This window comes from Balaenoptera borealis (genome assembly GCF_965194805.1).
Source record: "Balaenoptera borealis genome assembly, chromosome: 13".
Lineage (NCBI taxonomy): Eukaryota > Metazoa > Chordata > Mammalia > Artiodactyla > Balaenopteridae > Balaenoptera > Balaenoptera borealis.
The window spans coordinates 99,681,263-99,708,141 of NC_138870.1; the positions used below are offsets into that span (position 1 = coordinate 99,681,263).

General features: G+C 56.7%; 2 protein-coding genes across 4 annotated transcripts; one reads left to right on the forward strand and one right to left on the reverse strand.

Annotated features, from left to right (window-relative positions):
- Window positions 1-1,878: 1,878 nt before the first annotated feature.
- SERHL2 (serine hydrolase like 2) lies at window positions 1,879-17,932 on the forward strand. Of its 3 annotated transcripts, none has more exons than XM_082352672.1 (12): window positions 1,879-1,987; window positions 2,790-2,939; window positions 3,053-3,166; window positions 3,549-3,590; window positions 4,014-4,033; window positions 4,487-4,561; window positions 6,069-6,178; window positions 6,568-6,647; window positions 12,040-12,074; window positions 14,466-14,548; window positions 16,436-16,532; window positions 17,463-17,932. In XM_082352672.1, exons 1-12 carry the CDS (start codon window positions 1,984-1,986, stop codon window positions 17,580-17,582), a joined length of 930 nt encoding a protein of 309 aa, XP_082208798.1. In that variant the 5' UTR covers window positions 1,879-1,983; the 3' UTR covers window positions 17,583-17,932. The 3 variants fall into 3 exon arrangements, with proteins under 3 accessions (XP_082208798.1, XP_082208797.1, XP_082208799.1); XM_082352671.1 differs by having other exon boundaries at window positions 1,976-2,112; XM_082352673.1 differs by lacking the exon at window positions 1,879-1,987 and adding an exon at window positions 2,145-2,292.
- On the reverse strand, window positions 16,739-25,873 carry RRP7A (ribosomal RNA processing 7 homolog A). The gene is made up of 7 exons (XM_082352682.1): window positions 25,765-25,873; window positions 23,985-24,127; window positions 21,352-21,477; window positions 20,497-20,614; window positions 20,086-20,183; window positions 19,562-19,760; window positions 16,739-18,402 (listed from the first exon to the last, which is right to left on the reverse strand). Exons 1-7 carry the CDS (start codon window positions 25,835-25,837, stop codon window positions 18,317-18,319), a joined length of 843 nt encoding a protein of 280 aa, XP_082208808.1. The 5' UTR covers window positions 25,838-25,873; the 3' UTR covers window positions 16,739-18,316.
- Between the last annotated feature and the right edge of the window lie 1,006 nt (window positions 25,874-26,879).

Genomic DNA, 26,879 nt, shown 5'->3' on the forward strand with positions numbered 1-26,879 from the left:
GTAACCCTGAGAGAACCGCTCGGAGGAGGCGAGGGGTGGGGGGAGCCAAGATACATGGGAGTTTTGCAACAAAGGGCAGGTAGTCTGAAAATCAAAAGATTATTGTTAAGTAAAGAAAACCAGGGACTTCCCTGGTGGTCCAGTGGCTAGGGCTCCGCGCTCCCAATGCAGGGGGCCTGGGTTTGATCCCTGGTCGGGGAACTAGATCCCGCATGCCACAAGGAAGATCGCACATGCCGCAACTTAAAAAAACAAAAAAAAGATCCCGCATGCTGCAAGGAAGATCCCGCACGTGGCAACGAAGATCCCTCGTGCTGCAACTAAGACACAGCGCAGCCAAATAAATACATAAGTATTAAAAAAATAAAATAAAAAATAAAGAAAACCAGATATCTCAAGGAATTCAGTGCTTTTCTGTGTATGGGAAGATGCAAGAGTCTGGGCTCACTGAAATTATTCCTTTGATACACAACCTCGGCTATCTGGGGCCAGTATCCTGCGTTTTCACATCCTGAGTTTCCTCAGGGCTCACCGTAGGGAGTGGCTGCAGTCTGATGGCTGCTAGATGGCAGGTATTCTTTCCTTCTTGAGTTCCCTCAGGGCTCACCAGCTCACCACTGGCTGTGGCTGCAACTGCTAATGAACTGTGACATCCTTTGTTTACCGATATGGCAGGCAATATTCCATTGATCACTTCTGTCACCTCAGGATTTGTGACCCCCTGCATACCTTGTCAAGGAAGCCAAAGCATTTCTGGAACTAATGGACACCGCTGTGCATGTAACCACCTAGAGATGGTCTCGTCAACCCCAGCTCCCAGCCTCCCCAGACCCCCACCACTCAGTAAGGTCCAAACTCCTTAGCTCCACACTCAGACCCATCCTCACCCTTATCCACATTTTCCAGCCACCAACTTTCCCTGCATTGTGACCCCCAGCCCCCAGCATGTCCACTACCCCTGTCTTCAGGACCAGGGTCTCTGATCACCTCCCCCCACCCCCACACACACCCCAGGGAGAATTCACTGTACAGCTCTCTCTCCAGCCCTCAGCTGGCTGGATTCTGGTTCCAGTTAGGAGCTCTGCTGGACCGTGACCCCTCAGGGACCACATGGGTTCTCTCCTAGGCCTTCCAACTAGCAAATGGTGCTGAGTGAATAGGAAATATTTTCCCTTATTTGTCCTAGACTAGCCACTTTCAGAGACTCAAAGGATGCACACTAAAGTGCCTTTATTATAGGATTTAGGACCCCAAACATCTCCTTGGGGTACTTGATCCTCTCCAGGCTCAATATCATTGTCTATAACCCTTCCTCACCTGGGGGGTTCCTCATGTTCCCAATTTATACATTCATTCCTTCACTCGTACAACAACTATTAAGGCTGGCTCATGCCAGGCAGGGTGAGGACCCCAGGACACAGTGAGAACACGGTGGACGCAGCCCGGCCTTCCAGGAGGACATTAAACCACTAAATAAAGAGTCACCCCACCTTTAGCCCTACGGTGCTGGTCAGTGAGGACCCACGGGGTGCCCCGCTCGCTGGGGCAGCTCCTGGGCCTTCGCCAGCTCCTGGTCCCGCACAGGGGCAGGGGTGGCCATGTGGACTGTCCAAGGGTCGCGGTTCCACCACCCACGTGTCAAGCAGGGCTGGCTCCGCTCCCTGCGACGCGACCCCGGGTGTAGCCCGAGATTTTGAAGGTCGTTTGGCCACAGCCCCCGGGTTCCCCAGCCGCTCGGCTCACAGCCTGCGCCGGGCGGGCACGGACGGCTTTCACCGTGCAGGCGGCGGGCGGGAGCTGAGGGTCAGATCCCATCACCATCGGGATCCAGCCAGCCGGCCGGAAGTCCTGCGGGCGGGGCGGGGCGGGGCAGGGGCGGGGCTGGCCGCTGAAGGGCGGAACCCGGAACTCTGGCGTCTCTAGGCTCCGGCGCGACTTAGCTGGATGGAGAGACGGCCGCTTTGAGACCGCGGGACGCGAGCGATGGGTGAAAGTCCCCAGCCCGGGGCCCCCTAGACCGGAGTGTGATGGGGGAGGCCACGTGTGCGCTTCCATCCGCCCACCCACTTGCCCGGGACCGCGGAGGAGGGGGGGCGCGCCGCCCTCCTGACGGTAGCAAGTCCTGCGTCAGCAGCCTGTGGAGCAGGCCGAGCCACACCGGCCGGGGGGCGGGGACCTGGCCGCACTTGACCTCCCAGGGTTCCGGGAGCCCCAAGTTAGAGAAGCAAGCTCGCGGGCGTCTGGGGGCAGGCAGGTCTCAGGCCCGGCCGGGAGAGCCTGAAGGGTGAAAAGGTCAGCCCTGGGCGACGGAGGAAGCAGCCCTGACTTGAGCAGGCCGGACACAGTGTGGTGCCCGGCGGTCGGGTCTGGGGCCTGGGGTCGTGCCGCCCGCGCTAAATCCTCGCTCCACCTCATTCTCTCTGTGTGACCTGGAGAATGGCCTGCACCTCCCTGTGCCTCAGTTTCTGGGTTTGCGAAGGGACAGAAAAGGAAACTGAGGGTTGAGAGGTTTTAGTAACTTGCTCAAGGTCACACAGCCAGCAAGTGGCAGAGCCCAGGCCTAGCCAACCCCCCAACCTATTCTAGAAAGTTCTGCTGTGAAGCCCTCCCAAGATTTTCCTCACCCAGTGGACCCAGCTTAGCTTTCCTCATCTGGCTCTCTCCCCATAACCGCCGGGGGCAGCGCAGGCAGCTGAGCCCCCTGGGTAGTGCCGAGGCTCTGGACACACTGGGTGTGGATGAGGGGCTCCGGAAGTGCAGGCTCCATGAAGGGTCACTCTGTGTTTCAGGTCTAATCTCAGAGCTGAAGCTCGCTGTGCCCTGGGGCCACATTGCTGCCAAAGCCTGGGGCTCCCATCAGAGCCCCCCAGTTCTCTGCCTCCACGGGTGGCTGGACAATGCCAACTCCTTTGACAGAATCATCCCTCTTCTCCCAAAAGGTGGGCGTGCGGCTGAATGGAAGCCAAGGGGTGAGGCAGCGGGGCTGCGGGAGAATCAGGAAGGGGAGGTGGCTGACCTAGACGCCTTCCCCTACCCTTTCCCTCTGTCTCAGACTTTTATTACGTTGCCATGGATTTCGGGGGTCATGGGCTGTCATCCCATTATAGCCCAGGTTTCCCGTATGACCACCAAAACTTCGTGAGTGAGGTTCGCAGGGTCGCGGCAGGTGAGTAAGAGACAGAGCCTGTATGTTCGTCTCTGTGTGTTGTGGGTGTGTGTGTGCAGGGGGGTGTGCTCTGGGACATGCCCTCATCCTTGGAGTTGGGTGTGGTGGCCAGGAAGCAACGCTGGCCTGGGCGTGACTTGGGGTCTGGCCCCCGTTCTGCCAGGAATTCACGGGTGACTTCGGGAAAGCTGGAGAGAGCTGGCAAGAAGAGCTCGCTTCCCCCTGCGAGTTCCACCCCTGCTGTGAAACTGGGGCCCCTTTAAGTGGGTTTCCTGAGTGGGGCATCCCAGATGCTGGGGAGGGATTTCCAGAGCACAGCTACTGCAGGACAGAGGGTGCGGGGAGGCTGGGCCCATCCAGACCTGGCTCCGTGTGTTTTCAGCCCTGAAATGGAACCGATTTTCCCTCCTGGGCCACAGTTTTGGTGAGTACACTTTGGCCAAGACCTGACTGGTCTTGGGCTGTGGGGCTGTGAGGAAGGGAGGGGAGCTGGTACACAGGTACCTTTCCCCTGCACTTCTGGAACTGCAAGGAGAGATGGAGGGGGTTCATCAGACATTGACCCTTGGGCACCATGCCCTCTGGCCTCAGGTAGCTCCCCAAGGGACACGTGGCCACATAGATAGCTGTCTGTGGATCTGACGAGGGAAACAGGGTCAGGTCTGATGCAGGGACCTCATGACCCCAGAGAGGGAGCCTCAAGTTTGATAGTGAATGCAGAGCCCGGCCTGCTGGTGGGAGATGGGAGCCTGGCCCCTGGCTCGGGGGTGGCTCGACCCCTGGGAAGGAGTTTTAGAAGGACTTTGAGAGCTGGGGAACATCAGCCAACTACTGTTTTGTCCCCCAGGTGGCACTGTGGGTGGAATGGTGAGTAGATTACAGTGACCATCTCCGTTCCTGCTCCAGGTGGGGTGGGGAGAGCAGGAGGACGAAGGGGAAGTTACCTGGAAGGGGAAGTGCCTCCTCACATCAGGAGTTTCAGGCAGCGTTTTAGTGACTGTGCCAGCTTCCTTTGTAGGTCCCATGATAATCACTGTTGTGAGGACATTCCTGATGGAGTTAAGTGCTCCAACATTGCCCATCTCCTCTGTCACAGAGAACCCTGGAGTCCAGCCATCACCAGGGTCAGGAGCTTGATGCTGGATGCAGACTGTGGGAGAAGGGGAGAGAAAGGTGCCCTGAAGGGATAGGAGATTCTTGCTGGCCTCTTGGGCAGCACCCTTTCCCCAGCCTAAAACACTGGTGTCCCCGCAGGAAAGTGTGAGTCCCTTTCCCTGCCTACTCTCCCCTTCATTTTTCCCCTTTTGTGTCACATTATAGTTTTCCTGTATCTTCCCCGAGATGGTGGATAAACTTGTCTTGCTGGAATCCTCGCCATTTATCCTGGAAAGTAACGTAAGGACAGGGCTTTCATGCGTGCTGTCTCTGGGGGAGACCTGGGTCCGGTCCCAGGTAGTGCCCTCAGCCCTGCCTCCCTCAGTGGGGCAGGAGGAGGCGGCAGAGGGTAGACAAGGGGCCTCAGGGGCCCCCCCAGAGGACAGGGTTATGCTACTTACACCCTAGGAGTGGGCAAGGAACAGGGTATGCGGGCCTGGGTCATCCTTGGGAATGCTGTGTGTGGCCTGGAGTCTGCAGAATGCCAGCTGGGTCACGAGGCGGCAGGGCTGAGAGAGGGTAGAAGCAGTGGGTTGAGGAAGCTCTGGGGGCGCACGGTTGGGTGGACCCACCTGCACTCGCGCTCAGTCAAGTGCCTTTGAGCAGTGCACACACTGCACAACTGCACACAGGAGACCTGAGTGTGGACCAGTGGGAAAAGCGCTGACCCCTCTCACCACCACCACCACCAGTGACAACAACCAGTGCTGTCTCTGCATCTGAGTGCTGGCTCTGCCGTTTCCCTGCTCTGTGACCCTAGGCAGGTCACTTTGCCTCTCTGGGCCTCAGTTTCCTCACCTGTAAAATGAGGAGGTTGGAGTAGAGGATTGTGGAGGTGCCCTCCAGCTCTGACAGGTGGTCATTCTGTTCCCGAGGGCTCAGCCTCACACAGGTCCTTCATCAGTTTCAGTTTTCTTGTCCATAAAATGACCACAAATTCCATAAGGGCAAGAACCATAGCTGTCTCTTTACCACCGCCTGCCCAGTCCCGGCACATAGTAAGTGCCCGATAAACGGGCGTTGCATGAGCAGAGAGCTCGTAGGTTCCTGTGAGGATTCACCGAGCAGAGAGCTCATAGGTTACCGCGAGGATTCACCGAGACAGCGGTGGCTGCCACTCTGCTTCTTTACCGGTTTCACCCACTGAGTTGACACACGCAGTGCCCCCGGGGGCTTCCTCCTGGGGGTTCTGGTGACTGGTCCTCCCTGTCTCCTGCACTCTCGGGGTGGATGGAAGTGTCACTTACCACTGCCGCTCCAGGCAGTGGACCGTGGACAAGGCCAGGCCGTTCTGAGAGTGAGCTGGGCTGGAAATGGTACACTGGAAGCCCCCCGAACTGTACCCCCTCTGCCATCTCCTCTCCATCACGTGGAGTGATGGCGTTAATTAAAACAGGTGAAGTTGCCAACCCTGGATGGTCTGTGACTTAGGGACCCCGATAGTGCACCTTTGCAAAGCACTTGGCAGAGATTTCCTTTCCCCTCCGTCTTCAACCTGGTCCCTCCAGCTATCCCGGGCCGCAGGCAGGGCTGGGCTGGCTGTGACCGAGGTGGTCACAGGGCTAACTAGCCGGGACTGATCCCATGCCCCCGCCCCCTGGGTCAGAATGCATCTTGGGCTAGGCGGGTGTGCAGCTGAGGGGCTGCTGAGGGTGGAGGGTGGGGCTGGGCGAGGGAGCAGGCCCCTTTGTGTGCGTGCAGCTGGGAGCCCCGCCCTGCCCACCCAGCAGAACCCACGAATCCTTAGGAACTGGAGAACATGCTGACCTACAAGCGGAGAGCCATAGAGCACATGCTGCAGGTGGAGGCCTCCGAGAAGCCTTCGCACGTGGTCAGCCCGGAGGAGATGCTGCAGGGGTGGGTACCGGCGGGTGAGACCGGTAGCGTCAGAGGCCTGGGGGGGCTCTGGACCACGGAGGGAGGAAAGCTCTGGGGCACGGAGGAAGCTTCCTTCTCCTACTCGCAAATCCACAGCAAGCCTGCTTCTCTCTGTGCTCACCTGGCGCTCCTTAGCCGCCCCAGCTGGGGCTTTATCTGCATTCTCCCCACTCTGTAGCCATACCCTTCACCCCACCCCTCCGCATGCTCTCTGCCCCGCTCTCCACACACACACATACCCCACTGATGCGAACATCCCCATCGGTACAGGCCTGTGTCCTAGTGGGATAGCCTTTTCCCTGCCCTCCTCTCCTTTCATCTGGCCTCCCCTGCCCCAAGGCATCCAGTGGTCTCCTTGTCTCCCCCAGGTTCCTGAAGAACAACAGTCATGTGGGAGACGAGTGTGCGAAACTCCTCCTGCAGAGAGGAACCACACAGGTGGCCACAGGTAAGGGACTTGCTGTCCAAGGCCGTTGCTTATTGGCACTGTTCTTACTGAGGAATGATGATGGCTAAGCTTTATGGCTGCTTGCTCTGGCCCAGGCGCGATACTCAGTGCTTTACAAAAAGTATCTCATTTAGTGCTACTGCCCTATTGTCATCCCATTTAAAGCAGGAGAAACTGAGGCTCGGAAGGGCCAAGCGGCTTGTGCCGGGTCAGATGGCTACTGCCTACCCTGGAAAGCCACGTCCTGTGGGGAGCTTGGTCAGGGGTCTTGGGACTAAATGTTGAGGTATAGCACAGCCCTGCCCTGCTGATCCTGTGTGGTGGGCGCCTGGTGTCCGAGGCTAGGCTTTGAGGACTCCCATGGGGCAAGCGACTTTGAAGATGGTTTTCAGAATGGAGAAGTGGAGTTGGGGGCACCTTGGCTTCAGGGCAGCATCAGGCCTGTGTTTTCTACACTTTATTTCCCAACATATTCATTCAGGAAACCTTTTACTCGGAGTCCGCTCTGTGCCCAGCCCCTTGCGAGTCTGCAGGAGCGTGGTGAACCAGAACAGACACCCGCCCTCTCCTGGTGGCCCAGTACCCAGCTAGCACAACTCCAGGGGGCGCCATCCACAAGTGCCCTTGCTGGCAGTGACTGCCCCAGGAACTCAGAGATTGTGGGCAAGCTCCTTCCCACCGTCAGACTCCGTGGTCTTCTTAGGTGACTTCAGTTTATAAAGAACCAAACGAGGCAGGGGTCAAAACCCCAAATGCCTGTGGGAGCTGAAGAAGTTGTGAAATTGTCCCGGCTGCTGGGAGTGGGGCCGTGAGAAGCGGTGGGGATCGTGGCGCTGAGACCACGTGCCCTGCAGGAGGGCGGCTCCCAGTGGTTATCACGTGGGAACTCGGGTCTCCTGTGGCCAGAATTTCTAGCTGCTCAAAAGGAGCCAGAGGTCTGCTGTGCTGTAATTTTTTTTTTTTTTTTTTTTGGCCGCACCACGTGGCATGCGGGATCTTAGTTCCCTAACCAGGGATCGAACTCATGTCCCCTGCAGTGGCAGCGCGGAGTCTTAACCACTGGATTGCTGGGGAAGTCCCTGCTGTGTTGTAATTTTTCTCAGAAGTTGCCAACACACCATTCGGTCGAGTGGAATATACCTAAGGGGATTGGAGACCCGTTCCTGTCTTGGTTACCTCTCTGAGCCTTTGTCTGCCCCTCCCTGCAAATCCGTCATGGAGGAGGGAGGTCAAGGGCAGAGGGCCGTGGACCCCAGCTTCCCTGATGTGCTGGCACAGATGGCGGGCCAGAGGGGCCCCCGTGCAGAAGTGGGCTAATCCAGAATTAGACGTGCACCTGGCCTGGGAAGCCGATTTGGCCAGCCCAGGGTCACATGAAACAGTGGGCAGACGTCCGCTGAGCCACTTATCAAGGGGGTGGGGAGAGGAGGTGGGAGGGGTGGGCAGTGGGCAGGCGGCTGGATCGTTGTGTCAGGCCCAGCCACTCCGCAGCAGTGTGGCCCTTTGAGGCCCGGGGTGAACCTAAAAGAAGACCAAGCAGCCTCCCAGACCCAAGTGGGCGGGGTGACAGTGGGGGAGCCGGCGTTCCAGGCTCCTCCTGAGCCCTTTCCCTCAGGCCCCAGAGCCTCTGACAGCCCCCGTTCCGTTCTGGAGCAGCACACACCCCCATCATCCAACCCCACACCCCCCAACTCTGCATTCCTTCCCTAGGGCTGCCGTTACAAAGTCCCACAGATGGGGCAGCTTCAACAGCAGACGTTTACTGTCTCACAGTTTTAGAGGCCAGAAGCCAAGGCCAGAGCATTGGCAGGGCTGTGACAGGCTGTCCATGCCTCTCTCCTGGCTTCTGGTGGCCTCAGGTGTTCCTTGGCTCGTGTGTGACCCTCTCCCCACGTCTTCACAGAGTGTGAGGTGAGAGCGCTTTGGAAGAAACAGCGGGTAAGGGGGTCAGGATGTTCAGTAGAAGGGCCTGGGTTGGCCTCGTGGAGAAGGTGACTTCTGAACCCCATGATGCAGATGAGCTGCCAGGAAGGGCTTGGTGCGCGAGCTGGATCAGGCTTGTGGGAGAAACGGGAGACGGTGAACCAGGGCGAGGAGGGAGGCCAGCTCCTATTTTATCTACCGCTTATCTGCGTTCCCACCACAGCCCTGGCCCAGGCCTTCGAGAAATGAGGTCAGCGTGTTAGCGCGAAGGAGGGAAGGTCCAGCTCTGGGTGGGGTTAATGACCGAGGACTGTCCGTTGTCAGTATCCACCCCCTGCAGCCGGCCCACCACGGGGGTGCTCAGACCCTGTCACAGGCTGGGCTGCCCTGGGGCTGCGGGCATGATTTCTTTTGACTTGCGCAGTTTAAACGCAACAATTTGGCACGAGGGGGATTTTGAACAGGTTGCTCATATTTAGAAAAGAGAGAGTTTATGTATGTAAAAATGGAGATTTCCGGTTTCTTTTGAAAAATGGGAACACCTGGCAGCACATTCTGCCTTCCCCATAGGCAAGAACAGCTGCGCGGAGACCCTGCTGTGTGCGAGCGGGCGCTGCACCCCCTCTGCCCAGCCTCTGCGGGTGAGCCCGTGACCTCAGCAGGTCCCAGCAGAGGAAGCGGGTGGTGCAGCCACCATCCTGATACCTCCCCGCGTCCACCAACACAGAGGCTCTCCAAACTCCGAGATTTTTCTGGGGGCTTTATCACATAGGCGTGAATGATGGGTAACCCAGGTTCTAGCCGCTCTCCCTTCCCCGAAGGGCCGGGCTGGGGCTGGAAGTTCCACGCTCCTGATCATGGCTTGATCTTTCTGGTGACCAGCCCCCATCCTGAAGCCATCAAGAACCCACCAAGGGTCACCTCATTAGAACAAAAGACACTCCTATCGCCCAGGAAATTCCAAGGGATTTAGGAGCTCTGTGTCAGAGACCAAATGTTAGGACAAAAGATGCTCCTTGCACTTTCACCACTTTAGGAAATTACGCAGTTTTTAGGAGCTCTGGCTAGGAGCCCAGGACCAGGACTAAAATATATGTTTTGTTATATCACAGTGTCACAGTCCCTAACTGTTGGCAGGGAAGCGGGGAGTCTATGGTCCTGACAATATCTCCTGCATTCAAAACCATTTCATTTTTTAAAATTATTTAATTATTTGTTTATTTATTTATTAAATTTTGGCTGCGTTGGGTCTTCGTTGCTGCACGCGGGCTTTCTCTAGTTGCGGCGAGCAGGGGCTACTCTTCGTTGCGGTGCGCGGGCTTCTCATTGTGGTGGCTTCTCTTGTTGCGGAGCATGGGCTCTAGGCGCGCAGGCTTCAGTAGTTGTGGCACGTGGGCTCAGTCGTGGCTCGCAGGCTCTAGAACGCAGGCTCAGTAGTTGTGGCGCACGGGCTTAGTTGCTCCACGGCATGTGGGATCTTCTGGGACCAGGGCTCAAACCCGTGTCCCCTGCATTGGCAGGCGGATTCTTAACCACTGCGCCACCAGGGAAGCCCCTGGACTCCTTTTTTAAGTGACATCTGCACTGGCCCACTGGTCTGAGAAACACCATTCCTGCCCTCACAAAGGTCATTGTCACAGGAGAGGCAGACAGAAAAGCAGCCGGCTGTGGGAGTGCCTGGGGCACGTCAGGATGTGTCAGGTGGAAGCAAGGCTTGAAAAGAGCTGGAGGACTTGACCACAGGGAGGAGCAATTCTCAGGGCAGAGAAAACAGCACGATGGGGGTCCCCAATACCTTGGGGGTCACCCCACCCCCAAGAAAACCCCCTTTTTAAGTCTTTTCACATCCTCTCAGCACCTGAAACCCAGGCCTGGAGGAAGGAGGAGGGCAGTGTGCCTGGGGGCGGGGGGACCCAGGGTTCACCCCTGGTCCTGCACATGCAGGCGGGCCAGTCATCTGTGCAGGGAGGTTGTGGCCAGAACTGAAGGCAGCCCAGAAGCCTCAGCCTCGGTTTGATCAGGCTGAGATGATCTAGTAGTGCGGAAACCAGAAAACCTTCCAACGACATGGTCCTTCTAAGTATTTTGAGTCACAGATGCCTAAGAACCTCTATCAACAATTAGCTGTGGGGCTTCCCTGGTGGCGCAGTGGTTAAGAATCCGCCTGCCAATGCAGGGGACACGGGTTCGAGCCCTGGCCCGGGAAGATCCCACATGCCATGGAGCAACTAGGCCCGTGAGCCACAACTACTGAGCCTGCGCTCTAGAGCCCGCGAGCCACAACTACTGAGTCCACGTGCTCTGGAGCCCATGAGTCACAACTAGAGAGAAGCCTGCGCGCCACAATGAAGATCCCAGGTGCAGCAACTGAGACCCGATGCAGCCAAATAAATAAATATTAAAGAAAGAAAGAAAGTGCCGGGAGTTATGGAGAGAAATAAACCAGCGGGGGATGGAGGGGCTCCGGTAAGATGTTTGTGGGTGTAAAGGGGAGGTCCAGGAGGCCCGGCTGCCACGGTGGCATTTGAGCAAAGGCGCGTAGGGAGGAGGGAGCTGCCTTGCTTCTCCCGCCCGGCACGTTCTCCTGGGGTGACCCACATCAGCGTATTGTCTCCCCTTCTCCCTGCACTGCTCACGTCAGGCAGCCTCCAGGGTCTGAGATTCTGTGACCTCCCTGAGACCCTGTAGCCCTTTTTTTTTTTCAGTATTTATTCATGCATGCATGCTGCGCCGGGTCTTAGTTGCGGCACGTGGGAGTTTCGTTGTGGCACACGGGCTTCTTAGTTGCCGTATGTGGACTCTTAGTTGCGGCATGCAGACTCTTAGTTGTGGCAGGCATGCGGGATCTAGTTCCCCAACCAGGGGTCAAACCCAGGCCCCTTGCATTGGGAGCACGGAGTCTTATCCACTAAACTACCAGGGAAGTCCCCTGGCAGCCCTTTCTTGAGGAGACATTACCCAGGCGGGAATTGCTGTGTGTCCATCCCCCCTAGGTGAGGCCAAGTTGCCCCCACTGGGACCGTGGCAGAGAATCCAGCTGGAGCTGGGACCACCCAGGCCTCTCGACCCCTCCAGCCTTTCTTTTTTGGCTCGATTTCTCTCCAACTAGTGCTGATGCGATCCTTAGCTCTTGGGCACTTCCTGGTGCTTAAAGATCCGAGTGAACATTTAAGGTTCTCAGAGATGAGACTACGATGCCGGGTGGGTAATTGTCCCACCACCGTCATTCTGTGCTGCCCTCTGGGATGGCCGGGGAGGCACCTGCGTGGGCGTTGCTGTCCGTGGCAGGGTAGCTGTGGGCAAGCTCTGCTCTGGCTGAACCCCAAGAGGATGTTGGGGGTGGTCCCCGCAGGTCCAGGCTGAAGAAATGAGCCCCGGCTGCACGGGCCCAGGGTCCCAGGGGAGCCGAGCTGAGTCCCCCGCTCCCTGACAGGCGGCGCTGAGGCCATGTCTCCGTGTTTCCTTCCAGGTCTGTTGCTGAACAGAGATCGGAGGATCACTAGGGTGAGTGCTACTGTCTTCCCAGCCTTCACAGTGTGCCTGTCAGCTTCTTTCTTTTCTTTTTTTATGGTAGTAAAATATACATAGCATGATATTTATGCTATATGTAAATTCTGTGCCCAGTAATCCAATCCTAGATATATACCCGGCAACAATGTGTGCTGTGTGCTCCAAAAGACATGTATGAGAACATTCCTGGCAGCTTTATTCATCATAGCCCCAAAGTAGAAATCACCCAAATGTCCATCAACAATAGAATGCATAAACTGTTATACATTCATACAATGGAACACCACACAGGAAAGAAAAAAACACATTTACAGAGCAAAAGAAGCCCAAACCAAAAAAGAACACAATGATTCTATGTATATGAAGTTCAAAAAGTGGCAAAATTGATCTAGGGGGGGTGCCCTTGGAGAAAACCCCTGAAGGGCGCCTGCTGGGTGCTGGGGGGTTCCAGGCCTTCATCCGGGTCATGGTTGCATGGCCGCATCCGTATGTCAAAGGCCATGATGGGCTGACACCCAGGTCTGTGGACTTTGCTGTAAGTTATACTTGAATTACAAAAGAAAAATACAGATCAGAGGATGGAAGTGGACTAGGAAAAGGAGGTCAAAGGAGAGATGGAGAGGAAGAGAAAAAAGAAGCCAGAGGGACTTCCCTGGTGGTGCAGTGGTTTAAAATCTGCCTACCAATGCAGGGGACATGGGTTTGAGCCCTGGTCCGGGAAGATCCCACATGCCGCGGAGCAACTAAGTCCGTGCGCCACAACTACTGAGCCTGCCCTCTAGAGCCCACAAGCCACAACTACTGAGCCCACGTGCCACAATAACTGAAGCCTGCACGCCTAGAGCCCGTGCTCTGCAGCAAGAGAAGCCACCGCAATGAGAAGCCGTCGCACCTCAATGAAGAGTAGCCCCCGCTCGCCGCAACTAGAGAAAGCCTGCGCACAGCAACGAAGACCCAATGCAGCCAAAAGTAAATTAATTAATTAAAAAAAAAAAAAGAGGCTGAGAAGCTGGGGTAGTAGGGGGTGAGGGGCAGTTCACGCCTGAGCTGAGTCCTGGCACCACCTCCTGTTAGCTGTTGACTGTGACACAGGGACTTAGCGTTTCTGATCCTTCAGGGAGGAGATAACGTGTGACGTGTCTGGGTCCTCAGTAAATGCTCATTCATTGGGCCTCGTGGTTGATAGGGGAGCCTCTATTTCTGGAAAAGCACCTGAGGTCACTGAGGCCCGAGGAGCAGGAAGTGGCTGGGAGGGCTTAGGGCAGAGCAAGGACAGTGAGTGGCTGACCAGGTAGCTGTGTGCCTGTGTCTTCACAGGAGTCGTAGCTTCATCACGATGCTGTAGCACAACGCAACAGTCAGTCCGTATGGGAGCTCTCTTGAATTAACCCACTCAGTACACGCTCACTGAGCCCCGCCTCTGTCGTGCTGTGTGCTGAGAGCTGTGAACACAGAGAAAATCCTGAGAGCTTCTGCCCTCAGAGGGTTCTTGGCCTAGAGCGGCACAGTCCAATAGAAGTATAATGTGAGCTCGTGTTAACGTCACGTCTTCTAGTGGCCATATGAAAAGAGTGAAAAGAAACAGGTGAAATCAACTTCAGTAATATTTTCTAACTCAGTGTATCCAAGGTGTTACCACTTCAGCATGTAATCAACATAAAAAATTATTGAGATATTTGACATTGTTTTCTCATACTAAGTCTTCGAAATCCAGTGTGCAGTTTACATCTACAGCGTGTCTCAGGCTGGACTAGCCCCATTTCAAGCACTCAGTAGCCACAGATGGCTGATGGTTACCGTGTGGACAGTATAGACCTAGACCTCTTAAACGGTCATAAGACGGGGAGGTCAGGGCTGTGATGGAGGCCAGCAGCGGCTGCGGGGACACCAAGGTGCACTCTTTCTGCACTGTGGCTTAAGCAGATTTCTTTCTCATGGAAACGGTCGGTGGAGGTAAGTGGGCTCTGCTTGCCAAGAGTCCAGAGCCCAGGCTGGCTGGGCAGCGTTACAGGGCAGCCTGTGGACCAGGAAAGGAGGTGTGGAGGGGCCATGCCTCAGTCCCAAACCTAAGCCCAGAAGTAGCCCAGGTCACTTGTCTGCATTTAGTTGCATGGCCACACCTGGCTGAGGGGAGTCTGGGACGTGTTGTCTAGCTGGGCAGCCATGAGCCCAGAAAGAGGGAGAACAGATTTGGAGGTGGAGGGGGGGAGTCTCTGGCCTGAGGGAGTTAAAGCCCTCTGTTGGGGCAGTGATATGGTTGGGCAGTGGGCTTGGTCCTGGTTAGGTGGCCGAGGGGGCCCCCACTGCTCCCAAGAGAGACCGGTTTCTGCCCCCGGCAGTGCCAGGGCCTTGTGGTGAGAATTCACTGTGGTTTTGTCTCTGCAGCCAGAGTATTACTTCAATTTCATCAGCAGGGAGCTGTTTGTGCATTCCATCAGGAAGCTGCAGGCCCGCGTTCTGCTCATCAAGTAAGTCTGAACCAAGCGCCCCAGACAGACGTGAGTGCCAGGAATCTCCAGGTCTCCTGGTGTGAGACCTCGCCGCCATCTTTCTTGGGCAGCCCCCCGGCCGCTGGTGTGTGGAAGGAAGGCAAGGCAGTGGGAGGGCTTGGGCAGCTGGGGATGGGAAAGGACTGCACCGCACTTTTCAGCAGGTGTCTGTATCTGTGGGGGGCACGCCCAGGTAGGGCATAGAGACTGGCAGACACTGGAGTCTGGCCCTAGCCCTCCGCAGTCCTCCAGCCACCCCAGGCCCCTGACATCCCCAGGCCTGCACTGCTCCTCTGTCTGTGGTCCTCCCCTCCCCGACCTGCTAGCCAGAAGCCATCCACTGCCTCTGGGTGCCACAGCACAGTGAACATCCTTTGGTGTGGCTTAGGTGCCACCACCCACTCCACTGCAGCCATCCTGGACTGGCAGGAACTGTGACTTCCAGGGACACATCTGCCGAGCACAGGGGTTTAGAAGGCATGGACTCCATAGGGGCAAATCCAGACCACAGTGAGATACACTGCACACCCCTAGGATGGCTGGACTCTAAAAGTGAAATAACAAGTGTTGGTGAGGATGCGGAGAAACTAGGACCCTTGCACGCTGCTGTAGGATTGTAAAATTTTTTTTTTTTTTAATGGCTGCATTGGGTCTTCGTTGCTGCACGTGGGCTTCCTGTAGTTGCAGCGAGCGGGGGCTACTCTTTGTTGCAGTGCGTGGTCTTCTCATTGCGGTGGCTTCTCTTGTTGCAGAGCACGGGCTCTAGGCGCGCGGGCTTCCGTAGTTGCGGCGTGGGGGCTCTAGGGCATGCGGGCTTCAATAGTTGTGGGGCGTGGGCTCACTAGTTGTGGCGCACGGGCTTAGTTGCTCCGCAGCACGTGGGATCTTCCCGGACCAGGGCTCAAACCCATGTCCCCTGCATTGGCAGGCGGATTCTTAACCACTGTGCCACCAGGGAAGTCCCTGGTATTGTAAAATGGTGCAGCCGCTTTGGAAAAGTCTGGCAGTTTCTCAAGCCATTAAATTACTATGACCCAGCAGTTCCACTCCTAGGTGTGTTTCCAGCATCTGTGCACACAACAGCTTGTACTGATGGCACACAGCAGCATCCTTCATAATAGAATGAATAGAGTGTTGGAGGCAACCCAAATGTCCATCAATGGACAGATAAGCAAAATATGCTCCATCCACACAACGGACTATTTTTCAGTGACAAACGGAATGAAGCACTGATACACATTATGACATGGATGGACCTTGAAAACATTAGGCTAATTGAAAGAAGCCAGTCACAAAAGTCCAGGTAGCATATGATTCCATTCACATGCAAGTCCAAATAGAGAAACATATAGAGACAAGGCTGATCAGTTGTGTATGTAGTTGTGTAAGACTGGGAGCTCTATGTGGAAACTGTAGGTGCGGGATTTTTTGTTGTTGTTGAGGTGATCAATTATGTTCTAAAATTGACGGTGGTGATGGTTGCACAACTCTGAATATACCAAAATCCATGGAATTGTACACTTTAAATGGGTGACATTATCTCCATAAAGCTGCTAAAAAAGAGAAAGAGGACGCATGGACTCTGTGCCCGTTCAGATCCCAGCTCTGCCGTTCAGTGGCTGTGACCATGGCCGGGTCCCCCGAGATAAACCTGAAATTGCTTCACTTGTGCAGGCCTCAGTGAGCTGTGAGTGCCTGCGGGGACTGAATAACTCAATCCTGAATTAAACCTGGGCTCGAAGGGACCCAGCTGTGGGAAGATCAGAGGGACGCCCAGGCCGGTCTCGGTCTCAGAGCCTGGAGCCCAGGGCTGGGGGAGAGCATGCAAGAGGTGGTCCCAGGTGAACCTGTCTTCTCGTTTCCCAGAGCAACCCAAGGGTATTATGATGTGAGGAGAGAGAATGATGCCAACATGGAGCTCATGCTATTCGTGACCAACTCACTGAGATCCATCCTGAAAGAGGTGGGTACGTAGGGCTCAGGGCAGCTGGGGCTCAGGAAGGGCTGCCAGGCCGCCCCGGGCTCCACCTCACCCATCTCTTTTCCTGCACTGGGACCCCTGGTCTGGCCCCAGGTCTAACAGGTGACCCCTAGGAGCTACCAGGCCTCACTCCCTGCTGTGGTCCCTGGAGACCTGGGGTCACATATAAATCAGCACAGAAAGCAGACTTTTCATTGGCAGAATCTCCCGGTTTTATTGTCCTCACATATTCCCTGGGCCATACCCAACTCAGCACTGTCACAATTTCCTAGGGTCCCACACGGGAACAGATGACCAGTCCCATCAGTGGGTGCTGACCTCCAAGTTGGAGGGCTAGGACGTGTGCTGTGACGTTGCCCTTTGCCTGGGTTACTGGGAGCACCTGGCATTTTATGACCATCATCCACCACAAACACCTGACCCTGGGGCCTGTGCAGACGACCTGGCGGTGTCACAAGAGGGAAGCCCGTATGGCTGGCCGGCCAACTGCAGTGCTTCCCTGCCTTGGCAGCCTGTCTCCCGGGCAAGGGCGAGTTTGAAAAGCTGATGGTCTATTCTTTTCGCAAGTGGACCTTATATGACGATCAGAGCCAGCAGCAGCCCCGACTACCAGCCCCCTCCCCGGCCTGGCTCTACAACTTCAGCTCAGAACGGCCTAGAACCCCAGGGTGTGGGCTCTTCCCTTCCAGACAGGCCTTTCTCACTGGCTTTGAGCCAGGCCCTGACTCCCCCCAGGGGGTGCTGTGACTGACGGGGGCCTGCGAGGCCGCGGGGCAGGCACTGCCAAGGCTCCTGTGGGGGACGCTGGGAAGCCCTGGGAGGCAGCAGGCCATGGGAAAGCCCCACTGCGCCGGAGGGGCCCGCGGAGCCCGCCACTGGGTCACCTCACCACGTGTCCCCTCCCTTCCCCAGAGGTTCCAGTACGTGCAAGTCCCCGGCAACCACTACGTCCACATGAACCAACCCCAGCACATGGCTGGTGTCATCAGCTCCTTTTTACTGAGCAAGGAGAGGATCCGAGCCCAGCTGTAGCCCTGAGCCCGGGGCTACAGACGCCTGCTCAGCCCCGGACTCCCAGCTCCCAAGCCCAGGCCAGGCGTGGTGGGGACAGGGCCCCCTGGTCCTGAGGACCAGCATGGCCGGAAAGAGAATCCTGTGGCAGAGCTGGGTGGGGGGGGGGGGGGGGGGCGGTGTGCGGAGGGGATACAAGATTCTGACTCTAACATCTGTGACTTCAAGGGGGAGACGGAGTCTGGGTGTGGGAGTTACCTGTTTTGTGACTGGGTAGCAGGCAGAGGGAGGGGCTGGGATAGGCCCACTGGCCTTTTGTAGCCTTCTCTTGCCACCCAGCTGGATGAAAAATAAAATGTTCTTGTATTTTCTCTGCTTTTGAGGCTGTCTCACTGCACGCGGGGGCTTCTCCGTTAGGAGGAAGGGGAGAACACAGCAGACACTCAGCCCTGAGAGGAGAGTCCAGAGACAGGCTGGGGACAGAGCCCAGGACAGGGAAGGAGCCACTTCCTGGGTCAGTGGCTTCCGGAGTCCAAGTCCTTGCGCTGGGCCCCAGGACTGCCAAAGCGCAGGAACCAAAGGGTGACACTGTCCTGCACCCCACATCACGTGGGCTCAGATCTCGGGGGCTGACGCGTGGCCCCTCAGCCTGGGCACGGCCACTGAGATGAGTATTGCAGGCCCTGTGTCCTCGCTGGCCGTGCGCTGCCACCCAGTCACCACCCCTCTCCACGGGGCCCGCGGGCGGGTGAGGCTCAGTAGGGTCGGAACTTGCGCTGGGCCCGCATCAGCTCGATCCTCTGCTTGTCCTCCTGGAACTTCTTGCGCAGCTGCGCGAGATCTGGGGCGAGAGGAGGGAGGAGACAGGGCCGGGATCAGGCCCGGCGGGAGCTGCCCCTGCTGCCCCCACTCGCGAGGGCAGCCGCCCCTCCCTCAGTCCCCACTCCCCGCTGGGGGCGCTCAACACGGCGCCCCCGTCGCCTCTGCGGTGGGAACCGGAACTGGAACCGGACTGCAGCCCAGTCGGAGGGCAGAGGCTGAAGTGGAGCGGAAGGCACGCCCGAGGTTTCAGACGGAAAACTCACCAGGTCAAAGAGAAAGCAGAGAAAGCAAAAGGGCACTTGCCCCCTTACCACCCTGCCTGCAACGCCCCCCCAAGGTGAAAGAAGAAGGTCCCGGGACACCTCTCCCAGCCCCTCCTCACGGCAGCTCTCAGGCCGGGGGCGCGCAAGTAAGGGGCCGCCACCCCGACACTGCCACAGAATTCACGCGGCGACTCTGGTCACCCAGTGACCGGGTCGGGGCGCCGGGTGTGGGGTTTTGAGCCCAAGGCAGGGGAGGCTGGTGGAGGCCCGTCAGGCGGGTCCAGAGGAGCGCGGAGCGAAGGAGCGGAAGGGGGTGGGGAGGGGGTGGGCAGGAGCAGTGAGGCAGGTGAGAGCGCGGTGTGACCAGGGCCTCCCCCGTGCAAGGCCAGGACCCTCTCCCGGGTCTACAGGGAAGCCGTCCTGCCAGCAGGAGACCAGGCGGCTCGCGCCGCGAGCTCAGCGTCACTGCCACCGAGAGCAGCCACAAGTGGTCAAGGGCTCCCCCCCAGGCGCTCTCCCCGCAGGCCGCCCCCCGGCCCCGCCCCCAACACACCCCCACCGTGAGCTCCTGAAAGCCACCCTCTGCGTGTGGCTCCGTGCCTGAGGCTGACGGGGGCCTGGAAGTGGGGCCTACATCCCAGGTGCCTGTGCAGCCTCAATACCCAGAGACACCTGCAGCTGCCTTGGGAGCAACAGGGAGCCCACGACACGGGGACGCTGCCAGGCTGGGACCCTAACCCCAGAGCCTGTTGGGAAGTCTACGCCCAAGAACGCCCTACCCTCCCGCAGGCCTAGCGCCTGCCGTCAGGAGCTCCATGTCTGGCCAGGGCTGGCAGAGCGGCCACAAGACCGCGTCCACAGCCCGGGCGCCCAGGGCAGGGGGCCGAAGGACAGGGGCCTGGGGCGCGCCCTTACGCTCCATCTTGGTCTCGCGGTGCTGCCAGGCGTAGAAGTTGAGCAGCTCCTTGCGTGCACGCTTCCGCTTCTCCCTCTCCAGCACCCGCAGGCTGGCCGCCTCCGTCCTCGGGAGCACCGGCCGCCGGCCGCGGCGGGTCACCTTCACCCAGCCCTCCTCGTCGGGGACCCCTTCCTCCTCCTTGGCCTTAGCCTCCTCCTGCAAAGAACGTGGCCCTGTGACGGGCAGGTGCCTGGGAGCCGCCCTGCAGCCCAGGAGCACCTCACCTCCTCCTCTCCGCTCTCCCTCCCGTGCCCAGGACCGCCCTGGCACCGGGACCACCCTGGCGCCGCGGCACAGCCTGAGCGGCTGAGTGTGGGGAAAGGGCGGAGGGCAGACGTGCCGACGCTGCCTCCTCCTCCACCCTCGACCGTCCGTTCCCTAGAGACCATTCCGCGACTAGATGTTACCCAGCCAGGAGGCCCAGGACTCAGCAGAGAGAGAGGAGCCTGGACTCCACCAGCCGCCCGTGCGGAAGGCCCACCTCAGCCATCTTCTCGTCGTACGTCTCCATGAACGTGTCCACCTCGACCCTCAGGGCCTCGGGGTCCGGCACCGAGTCTGCGTAGTCTCTGATCCACTCTGAGGGAGGAGGGAGCGAGAGACACGGGGTTCCAGGCCCGCCCCTCGGGGCCCCGCCCAGGACCTGGTAGGCCAGTCGGGATCTTCTCACACAGGCCGCAGGGATGGAGACTCGTGGGCCAGGGTTCGGGGGGTGAGGAGGAGCCTAGTGGCGGCAAGCTGGGCCCTCACCTATGCCCACCCCGAGTGCCAAGCTCAAGCCTCCCACACCTGCTCTGAGGGCGAGGGGACACGGCAGACGCCAGCCCACAAAGCTCCCCTCCCCGACCCCGGGCACAGGAAGGAGGCGCCCGCTGGCACCCGAGGTACTGACTGTGAATGCCGCTCTTCACAGGGTGACTCTCTGTCGAGACCAGCAGAGGGCCCTTCAGGGCCAAGGCAGCTGACACCCCACGTGGCTTCTGGAACACCACGTAGGCCACCTGGAAGCCCTGGGAGGAGGAGAGATGTCAGTGCCGGGAGCCGTCCCATCCTCCCAGCCATCCCAGGCCTGGCCCAAGGGCTCCCCCCTGCCCTCAGCCTGACTTGTCGCGGGGCCGGGGGAGATGTGCCGGGCTGTTCCTGAACGTGAAGGTAACCAGGAGGTTGTTCTAATCCGGGGGTGGGGCGGCCACACTCCTAGTTATGCAACTTCTGCTAAAAATGACCCAATCCCACCTCTTCACCAGGGAGAGGTGAGACACTCAGGGCCTTTGTTCCAGGTGTGGGAGGGACTCAGTGAAGCGCGTGTCTCCCTGGGCCAGGAGTGGACAGACAGATGGGGTGCTCACTAGTTCACACTCCACTAAACAGGAGGAGGTGTGGACTCAAGGCACACAGGGAAACGAGGCCCAGGCCACCAAGAAGGAAGAATCGACCTCAATGCGGGACACAGGGGGTGGCTCAGGGAGGCCCCTCGGGCAGTGAGCAGAGATGCCTCTGAGCTTTCACCCAGGACAATGGAAAGAGCCAGACAGGAAGCTAAAGGACACGGCAAATCTGGGAAAGGAGTGGCAGCTGTTCACCTGACAGCCCTCCTAGACCACACAGGCCAGGACTGGCCTGAGCACAGGAAACGCTTGCAAGTCCCACTGCCACCCCCGACGCCACCTTCCCCTTACGCACTGGGGACACTGCCCTAGCCCGACCCACACCATCATTCAAGCAGACCCCAGTACTGGAGGCTTACAGGAACTGGCTTGGGGTGAAAGAACTTTGACTTTGGCTCCTTTGGGCTCTCAGCAAGATCCGGCTTCTCCTGTAACTCCACTGACTGGACAGGGCCGCAGGGGGACAGCAGGCGGGACAGGCACTCCTGCCGTGGCCGGAGAGAAGCACAGTATGAGCGGCTACAGGGCTTTTCTGGAGCCTCCCTCCGCCCTGGGCAGCACTGCCAGGGGACCGGGGCCCAGAAGGTCTCGGAGTCCAACCTGGGGGCGTGCACCGAGGGCCTGGGCAAGCCACCACCTCCTCAACACAGAGGTCACAACCCCAGCCCCCCACGGCCCCAGACAGCAACCTTGTGAATTTTCACGTTCAAAGCTGTGGGTAAAAAGTCCATTGGCCGGGGACTCGGGAGGGAGGAGACAGAGGTGAGACAAAATTCAGGTATAAGCTTTTTGGCTTTATGACAGGACCCTGCTAGAAGCACGTGCCCAGGGTACGCTTGGTCTGTTCCTGAAAGGGATTTCTCTGTTTGAAAGTGAATGATCCGGGACTTCCCTGGTGGCGCAGTGGTTAAGAATCTGCCTGCCAATGCAGGGGACACGGGTTCGAGCACTGGTCCAGGAAGATCCCACATGCCATGGAGCAACTATGCCTGTGCACCACAACTACTGAGCCTGCGCGCTAGAGCCCGCGAGCCACAACTACTGAAGCCCGCGTGCCTGGAGCCCGTGCTCCGCAACAAGAGAAGCCACCGCAATAAGAAGCCCGCGCACCGCAACGAAGAGTAACCCCTGCTCGCCGCAACTAGAGAAAGCCTGCGCACAGCAACAAAGACCCAACGCAGCCAAAAATAAATAAATAATAAAATAAATAAATTAAAAAAAAAAAAAGTGAATGATCCGTAAAGTAGGAGTGGGTTCTCAACTTTTTTTAAAAAATTATTACAAGAGGTGGGGACATTTTTAGTTTTATTCTGAGTACTCTGATTTTATAAGACAACCAACTAAGTTTTACTACCTGAATCAGCCATTTAAAAAGAGTTAAATCTGGGAATTCCCTGGCTGTCTAGTGATTAGGGCTCCATGCTTCCACTGCAGGGGGCACGGGATCAATCCCTGGTTGGGGAAACTAAGATCCCACATGCCGTGAGGCACAGCCAAAAAAAAAAAAAAAGAGTTAAATCTACTCCGTTGGGGGGGGCTTCCCTCGTGGCGCAGTGGTTGAGAGTCTGCCTGCCGATGCAGGGGACACGGGTTCGAGCCCTGGTCTGGGAGGATCCCACATGCCGCGGAGCAACTGGGCCCGTGAGCCACAACTACTGAGCCTGCACGTCTGGAGCTTGTGCTCCGCAACAAGAGAGGCCGCGATAATGAGAGGCCCGCGCACCGCGATGAAGAGTGGCCCCTGCTTGCCGCAACTGGAGAAAGCCCTCGCACAGAAACGAAGACCCAACACAGCCAAAAATAAAAATAAACAAAGAATTACAAAAAAAAAAACAAGAGTAAAATATTAAAAAAAAAAAAAAAAAAATCTACTCCGTTGGAATCAGGATGCTGGTTATCCTTGGTGGGGGGGAGGGGCATGACGGGATTTCTGGGGGTGCAGGTGATGTTCTGTTTCTCGACCTGGGTACTGATGACACAGGTTTGCTCAGTTTGTGAAATGCAGTGAGTGCTACACTTGGGTCCAGGCCCTTCTCCATACATACATTAGTCTTCAGTAAAGGTTAAAAATGACACCCTCTCCTCTCACTGTTTCTTTTTCTCTTTAACTGTAGAGGAATCTTTTTGAAATTAGTATTTCTTTTCTGAAAAAAAACATCGAAAATCCAGCAATTCCCTTAGTTTCTCTTCTGTAAATTAATGAAATAATAAATTTAACAGCTTTTGTGAAAAAAAATTAACAGACATGTCTGCATAGTAGACTCAGAGGTAATTTTATTTTCTACTTTTCCTATGGACATGTATCAGATTTTTATTTTTTTTTAACATTTATTTATTTATTTGGCTGTGCTGGGTCTTAGCTGCGGCACGATGGATCTTTGTTGTGGCACGCAGACTCTTAGTTGCAGCATGCGGGATCTAGTTCCCCAGCCAGAGATCGAACCTGGGCCCCCTGCATTGGGAGCACGGAGTCTTAACCACTGGACCACCAGGGAAGTCCCGTCCCTCAATTTTTTTAAAAAATGACAATGATTATGTTGTCAGATGTCACACAAGTAGTTGGCACAACTTTCACAATACTCAAGAAAAATGTTTGAGAACATGTGTCTCTGTCTTCACATGGAATTATGGTAGACAGGGACAGTTATGCATCGATCGCTTTAAGCGACAGAACATTTCAGCTGTATTATTAACAGTACCTGCAATGGACATGTATCAATTTTATAATCAGGGGAAAAAAACACATAACTCAAACAATTCTGGGTAACACATAAAAAGCTCTGCGTTCCCTAGAGAATTATATTTTTTACAACACACCTTTAAAAGGCCAATCTTCTGTCACAAGAGAGGCAGCCTTACAGATACCACCCCTCAGGGCTTCAGTTAGCTGTTTCCACTGCACCACTAAGGACTTGGTGGGGGGCCCGTAGGAGCCCAGCTCTGCCTGGAGCCCCCGCCCCAGGCTCAGGTTCCCTCCCAGACACCAGTTTACCTCTGTGCAGTATGGGGGCACATTGAGGACAAAAAGGGTCCGTTTCTGAGGCCAGGAAGACTTGGTGCCTTCTCGAACTTTGTGCTCTCTCACGTAGAGGTAATGAGAAGACTGCTGCTTTTCAGAGAATTTGATGGGAATGGCTGGAAGGAAAATGGGGGCGGGGAGGGACAGCATGAAAGTCAGGTTCAGGCTGTCCCTTTCTAGTCCTGTGTGTCTGTCTGTCCATCCATCCTTCACTGAGCCCTTCCCCTAAGCAAGGCCTGTGCAGGCTATTATGCAGGCTGGGAGGGTGAACAGATAATCTGCCCAGAAAGGGCTCCCAAGCTTGTGGGAGAGAGAATGTGAACAGGATGCGAAAGGAGAGAAGTTCAAACTCCGCTGCTCTTGGGGTAAACAGCCAAATCCTTACCGTGGCCACCTCTGCAGCCTCTTCTCACCCCACCCTCCCCCCTCCACACCACATGCTGGCCCCTCTGGCCTCCTCTCTGTTCCTCCAATAAGCCAGGGCCTCACACATGCTCTCCCCTTCCTGAAACATCAACCCTCGTCCTTCCACCCATTCTTCAGGTTTTCACTTCACTTCCTCAGGAGAGCTTCACATGCCAGGTTAGATCCACCTGCTCTGTGCCTTCTTAACTTCTCTCATGGTCTCTATGTCTCTATTTGTGTGATTTTTTTTTTTTTTTTTTTTGGCCACACCATGGCATGCGGGATCTTAGTTCCCCGACCAGGGATCGAACCCGTGCCCCCTGCAGTGGAAGCATGGAGTCCTAACCACTAGACCACCAGGGAAGACCCTCGTGTGATGATCAAGATCATCGCTGGCATTCCCATAAACTCTAATCCTCATCAAGCTAAGGAATGTTCTGCTTTTCTCACCACCTTCTTCAGAGCACAGTGAGGATACAGTTGCAATCCCTGCACTCAGGAAGCTCACATGGTGAAGGGAGAAAAGGACAACAAGTAAGCATGTAACAAGGTCGTATCAAACAGGAAGGAAACACACAGAGTGAAGTAGTGCAGGGTGATGGGTGGCAGAAGCCTTAGGACAGGCCATCGATCGGGACCACCTCTTTGAGGAAGAAACATTAAAGCCTAGACCAGAATGACAGGAAGCCGTGTAACAGCGCAGAGCTGTCTGAGGAAGAAGTCCCAGTAAGTACAAAAACGCTGAGGGTGTAAAGCTTGTTGCCCCAGAGGAACAGAAAGACAGAGCTGTAGGTTAGCCGGAGCCAGGCCATGCGGGGCCACGCAGGTCAATGGTGGGAAGTCTGGATTTTGTTTTAGGTGCTAACTTTAGCCACTGGAGGGAATTCAGTGGGTATGGGCGTGTGAGGCAAGATCTGCTTTAAATCTGACTTTAGAAAGAACGTTCTGGCTCCTGGGTGGAAAACGGAAGGCAGGAGAACCAGTGCGGAGGGCACAGGCCAGGTGAGCGCTGAGGGGGCTGGACTGGGAACTGCAAAGGGGAGCTGGTAAGCGGATGGGCGCACCTCAGGGGGAGAGTGTAGACGGACGCGGGTTCGCCCTGGGAGAGTGTAGACAGAGGTGGCTTCACTCAAGGGAAGCGTTGGCCAAACTAGGCTCGTCCCGGGCGAGAGGAGCCAGATGGGAACAGGGCGCCGCGTGGGTCTTGGGGGGCCCCGGGCCTCACAACCTTCAGGGGCTCATGTCCAACTGTGTGGCTGCTCCTGGGGGCCCCGAGCCACTGCCGACCCCGAGCCTCCTCCCGACGAAGCCTGGCCGTCCCCCGGCCCCGCGTCCCGCAGCCCCTCACCTGAGTAGCCCGGCGGGCTCAGAATTCCCTTCTCAGAGTCCCGCGCCGCACGCTTCCTCCGGCGCGCCACCATCTTGCCAACCGGATGCCGGGGGGGCCGCTGGGAGTTGTAGTTCGGCTCAGAGAGCCGTTTCCGTGACGACGGCGCCGCCTGGGGGCCCCGCCCCTCGGTTCCAGGCCCGCCTATCCCGGCCCCTACTCCCCGCCCCCCCCGCCCGCTCCCTCCTGTAGTCCTCCCAGGGCGCCACCTTCATTTGCTCGGAATAAAGTCTGCGCGTGAATGTGGGGATAAATGGCGTAGAGCTGGGCCGCTCACGGGTGCGACCTCTACTTTCCGTTCATTCATTCATCCATTCCACAAATAGCAGTGAATACTCCTGGCACTGTCCTCAGCGCTAGAGATACAGGGGTGAAATAAAATAGAGCCTTCCCAGAGTTTATTTCCTAACGAGGGAAAGAAACTATGACCCCAGGGACTTCTCCGGTGGTTCAGTGAGTAAAACTCTGCGCTCCCAATGCAGCAGGCCGAGGTTCAATCCCTGGTCGGGGAACTAGATCCCGCATGCATGTCACAACTAAAGATCCCGCATGCCGCAACGAAGACCCGGCGCAGCCAAAAATAAACAAATAACTTGAAAAATAATAATAATAAAAAAGAAACCAGTAAACATCTAAAGAAGCAACGTATAAAGCATACGCATCAGTGCAAAGTGCGGGGAGTGTGGTGAGGGAAGGTGTTGTCATTTTAAATAAGACGAAGCCCTCATTGAAGTGACATTTGAACAAAATACTGAAGGAGGTGGCGGAGCAGGGCGTTCAGGTGAAGAGATTCTGGGCAGAGGGAATTGGCGAGGGGCCCTGAGGCTGGAGCCTACCTGGTGTAGTAGAGAAATAGCGGAGAGCACAGTGAGCCAGAGGAAGAATCGGTCAGGGGGCGGGGGGCTTGGTGGGTCAGGTAGGATCAGGTAGGCCACTGGAAGCACTTTAACTGTTACTCTGAGTGTGATGGGGGCCACTGTGGGATTTTGAGCAGAGAGGAGTCACTGTATTACAGTCAGACTGTGGGGGGCAAGGGCAGCAGCAGGGTTGTTTAGGACACCATGACAATAATCTGG

Excerpts from the sequence above, each read along its gene's own strand:
- SERHL2 (XM_082352671.1), top strand. The coding sequence starts at position 2,028 with ATGGGGGAGGCCACGTGTGCGCTTCCATCCGCCCACCCACTTGCCCGG. Across the intron at positions 3,591-4,013 it reads CCTCCTGGGCCACAGTTTTG|GTGGCACTGTGGGTGGAATG; the intron begins GTGAGTACACTT and ends TTTGTCCCCCAG. Across the intron at positions 16,533-17,462 it reads TGAGATCCATCCTGAAAGAG|AGGTTCCAGTACGTGCAAGT; the intron begins GTGGGTACGTAG and ends TCCCTTCCCCAG.
- RRP7A (XM_082352682.1), bottom strand. The coding sequence starts at position 25,837 with ATGGTGGCGCGCCGGAGGAAGCGTGCGGCGCGGGACTCTGAGAAGGGA. Across the intron at positions 21,478-23,984 it reads TGCCCCCATACTGCACAGAG|GAGTGCCTGTCCCGCCTGCT; the intron begins GTAAACTGGTGT and ends CGGCCACGGCAG. Across the intron at positions 18,403-19,561 it reads CCGCGAGACCAAGATGGAGC|ATCTCGCGCAGCTGCGCAAG; the intron begins GTAAGGGCGCGC and ends CTCTCGCCCCAG.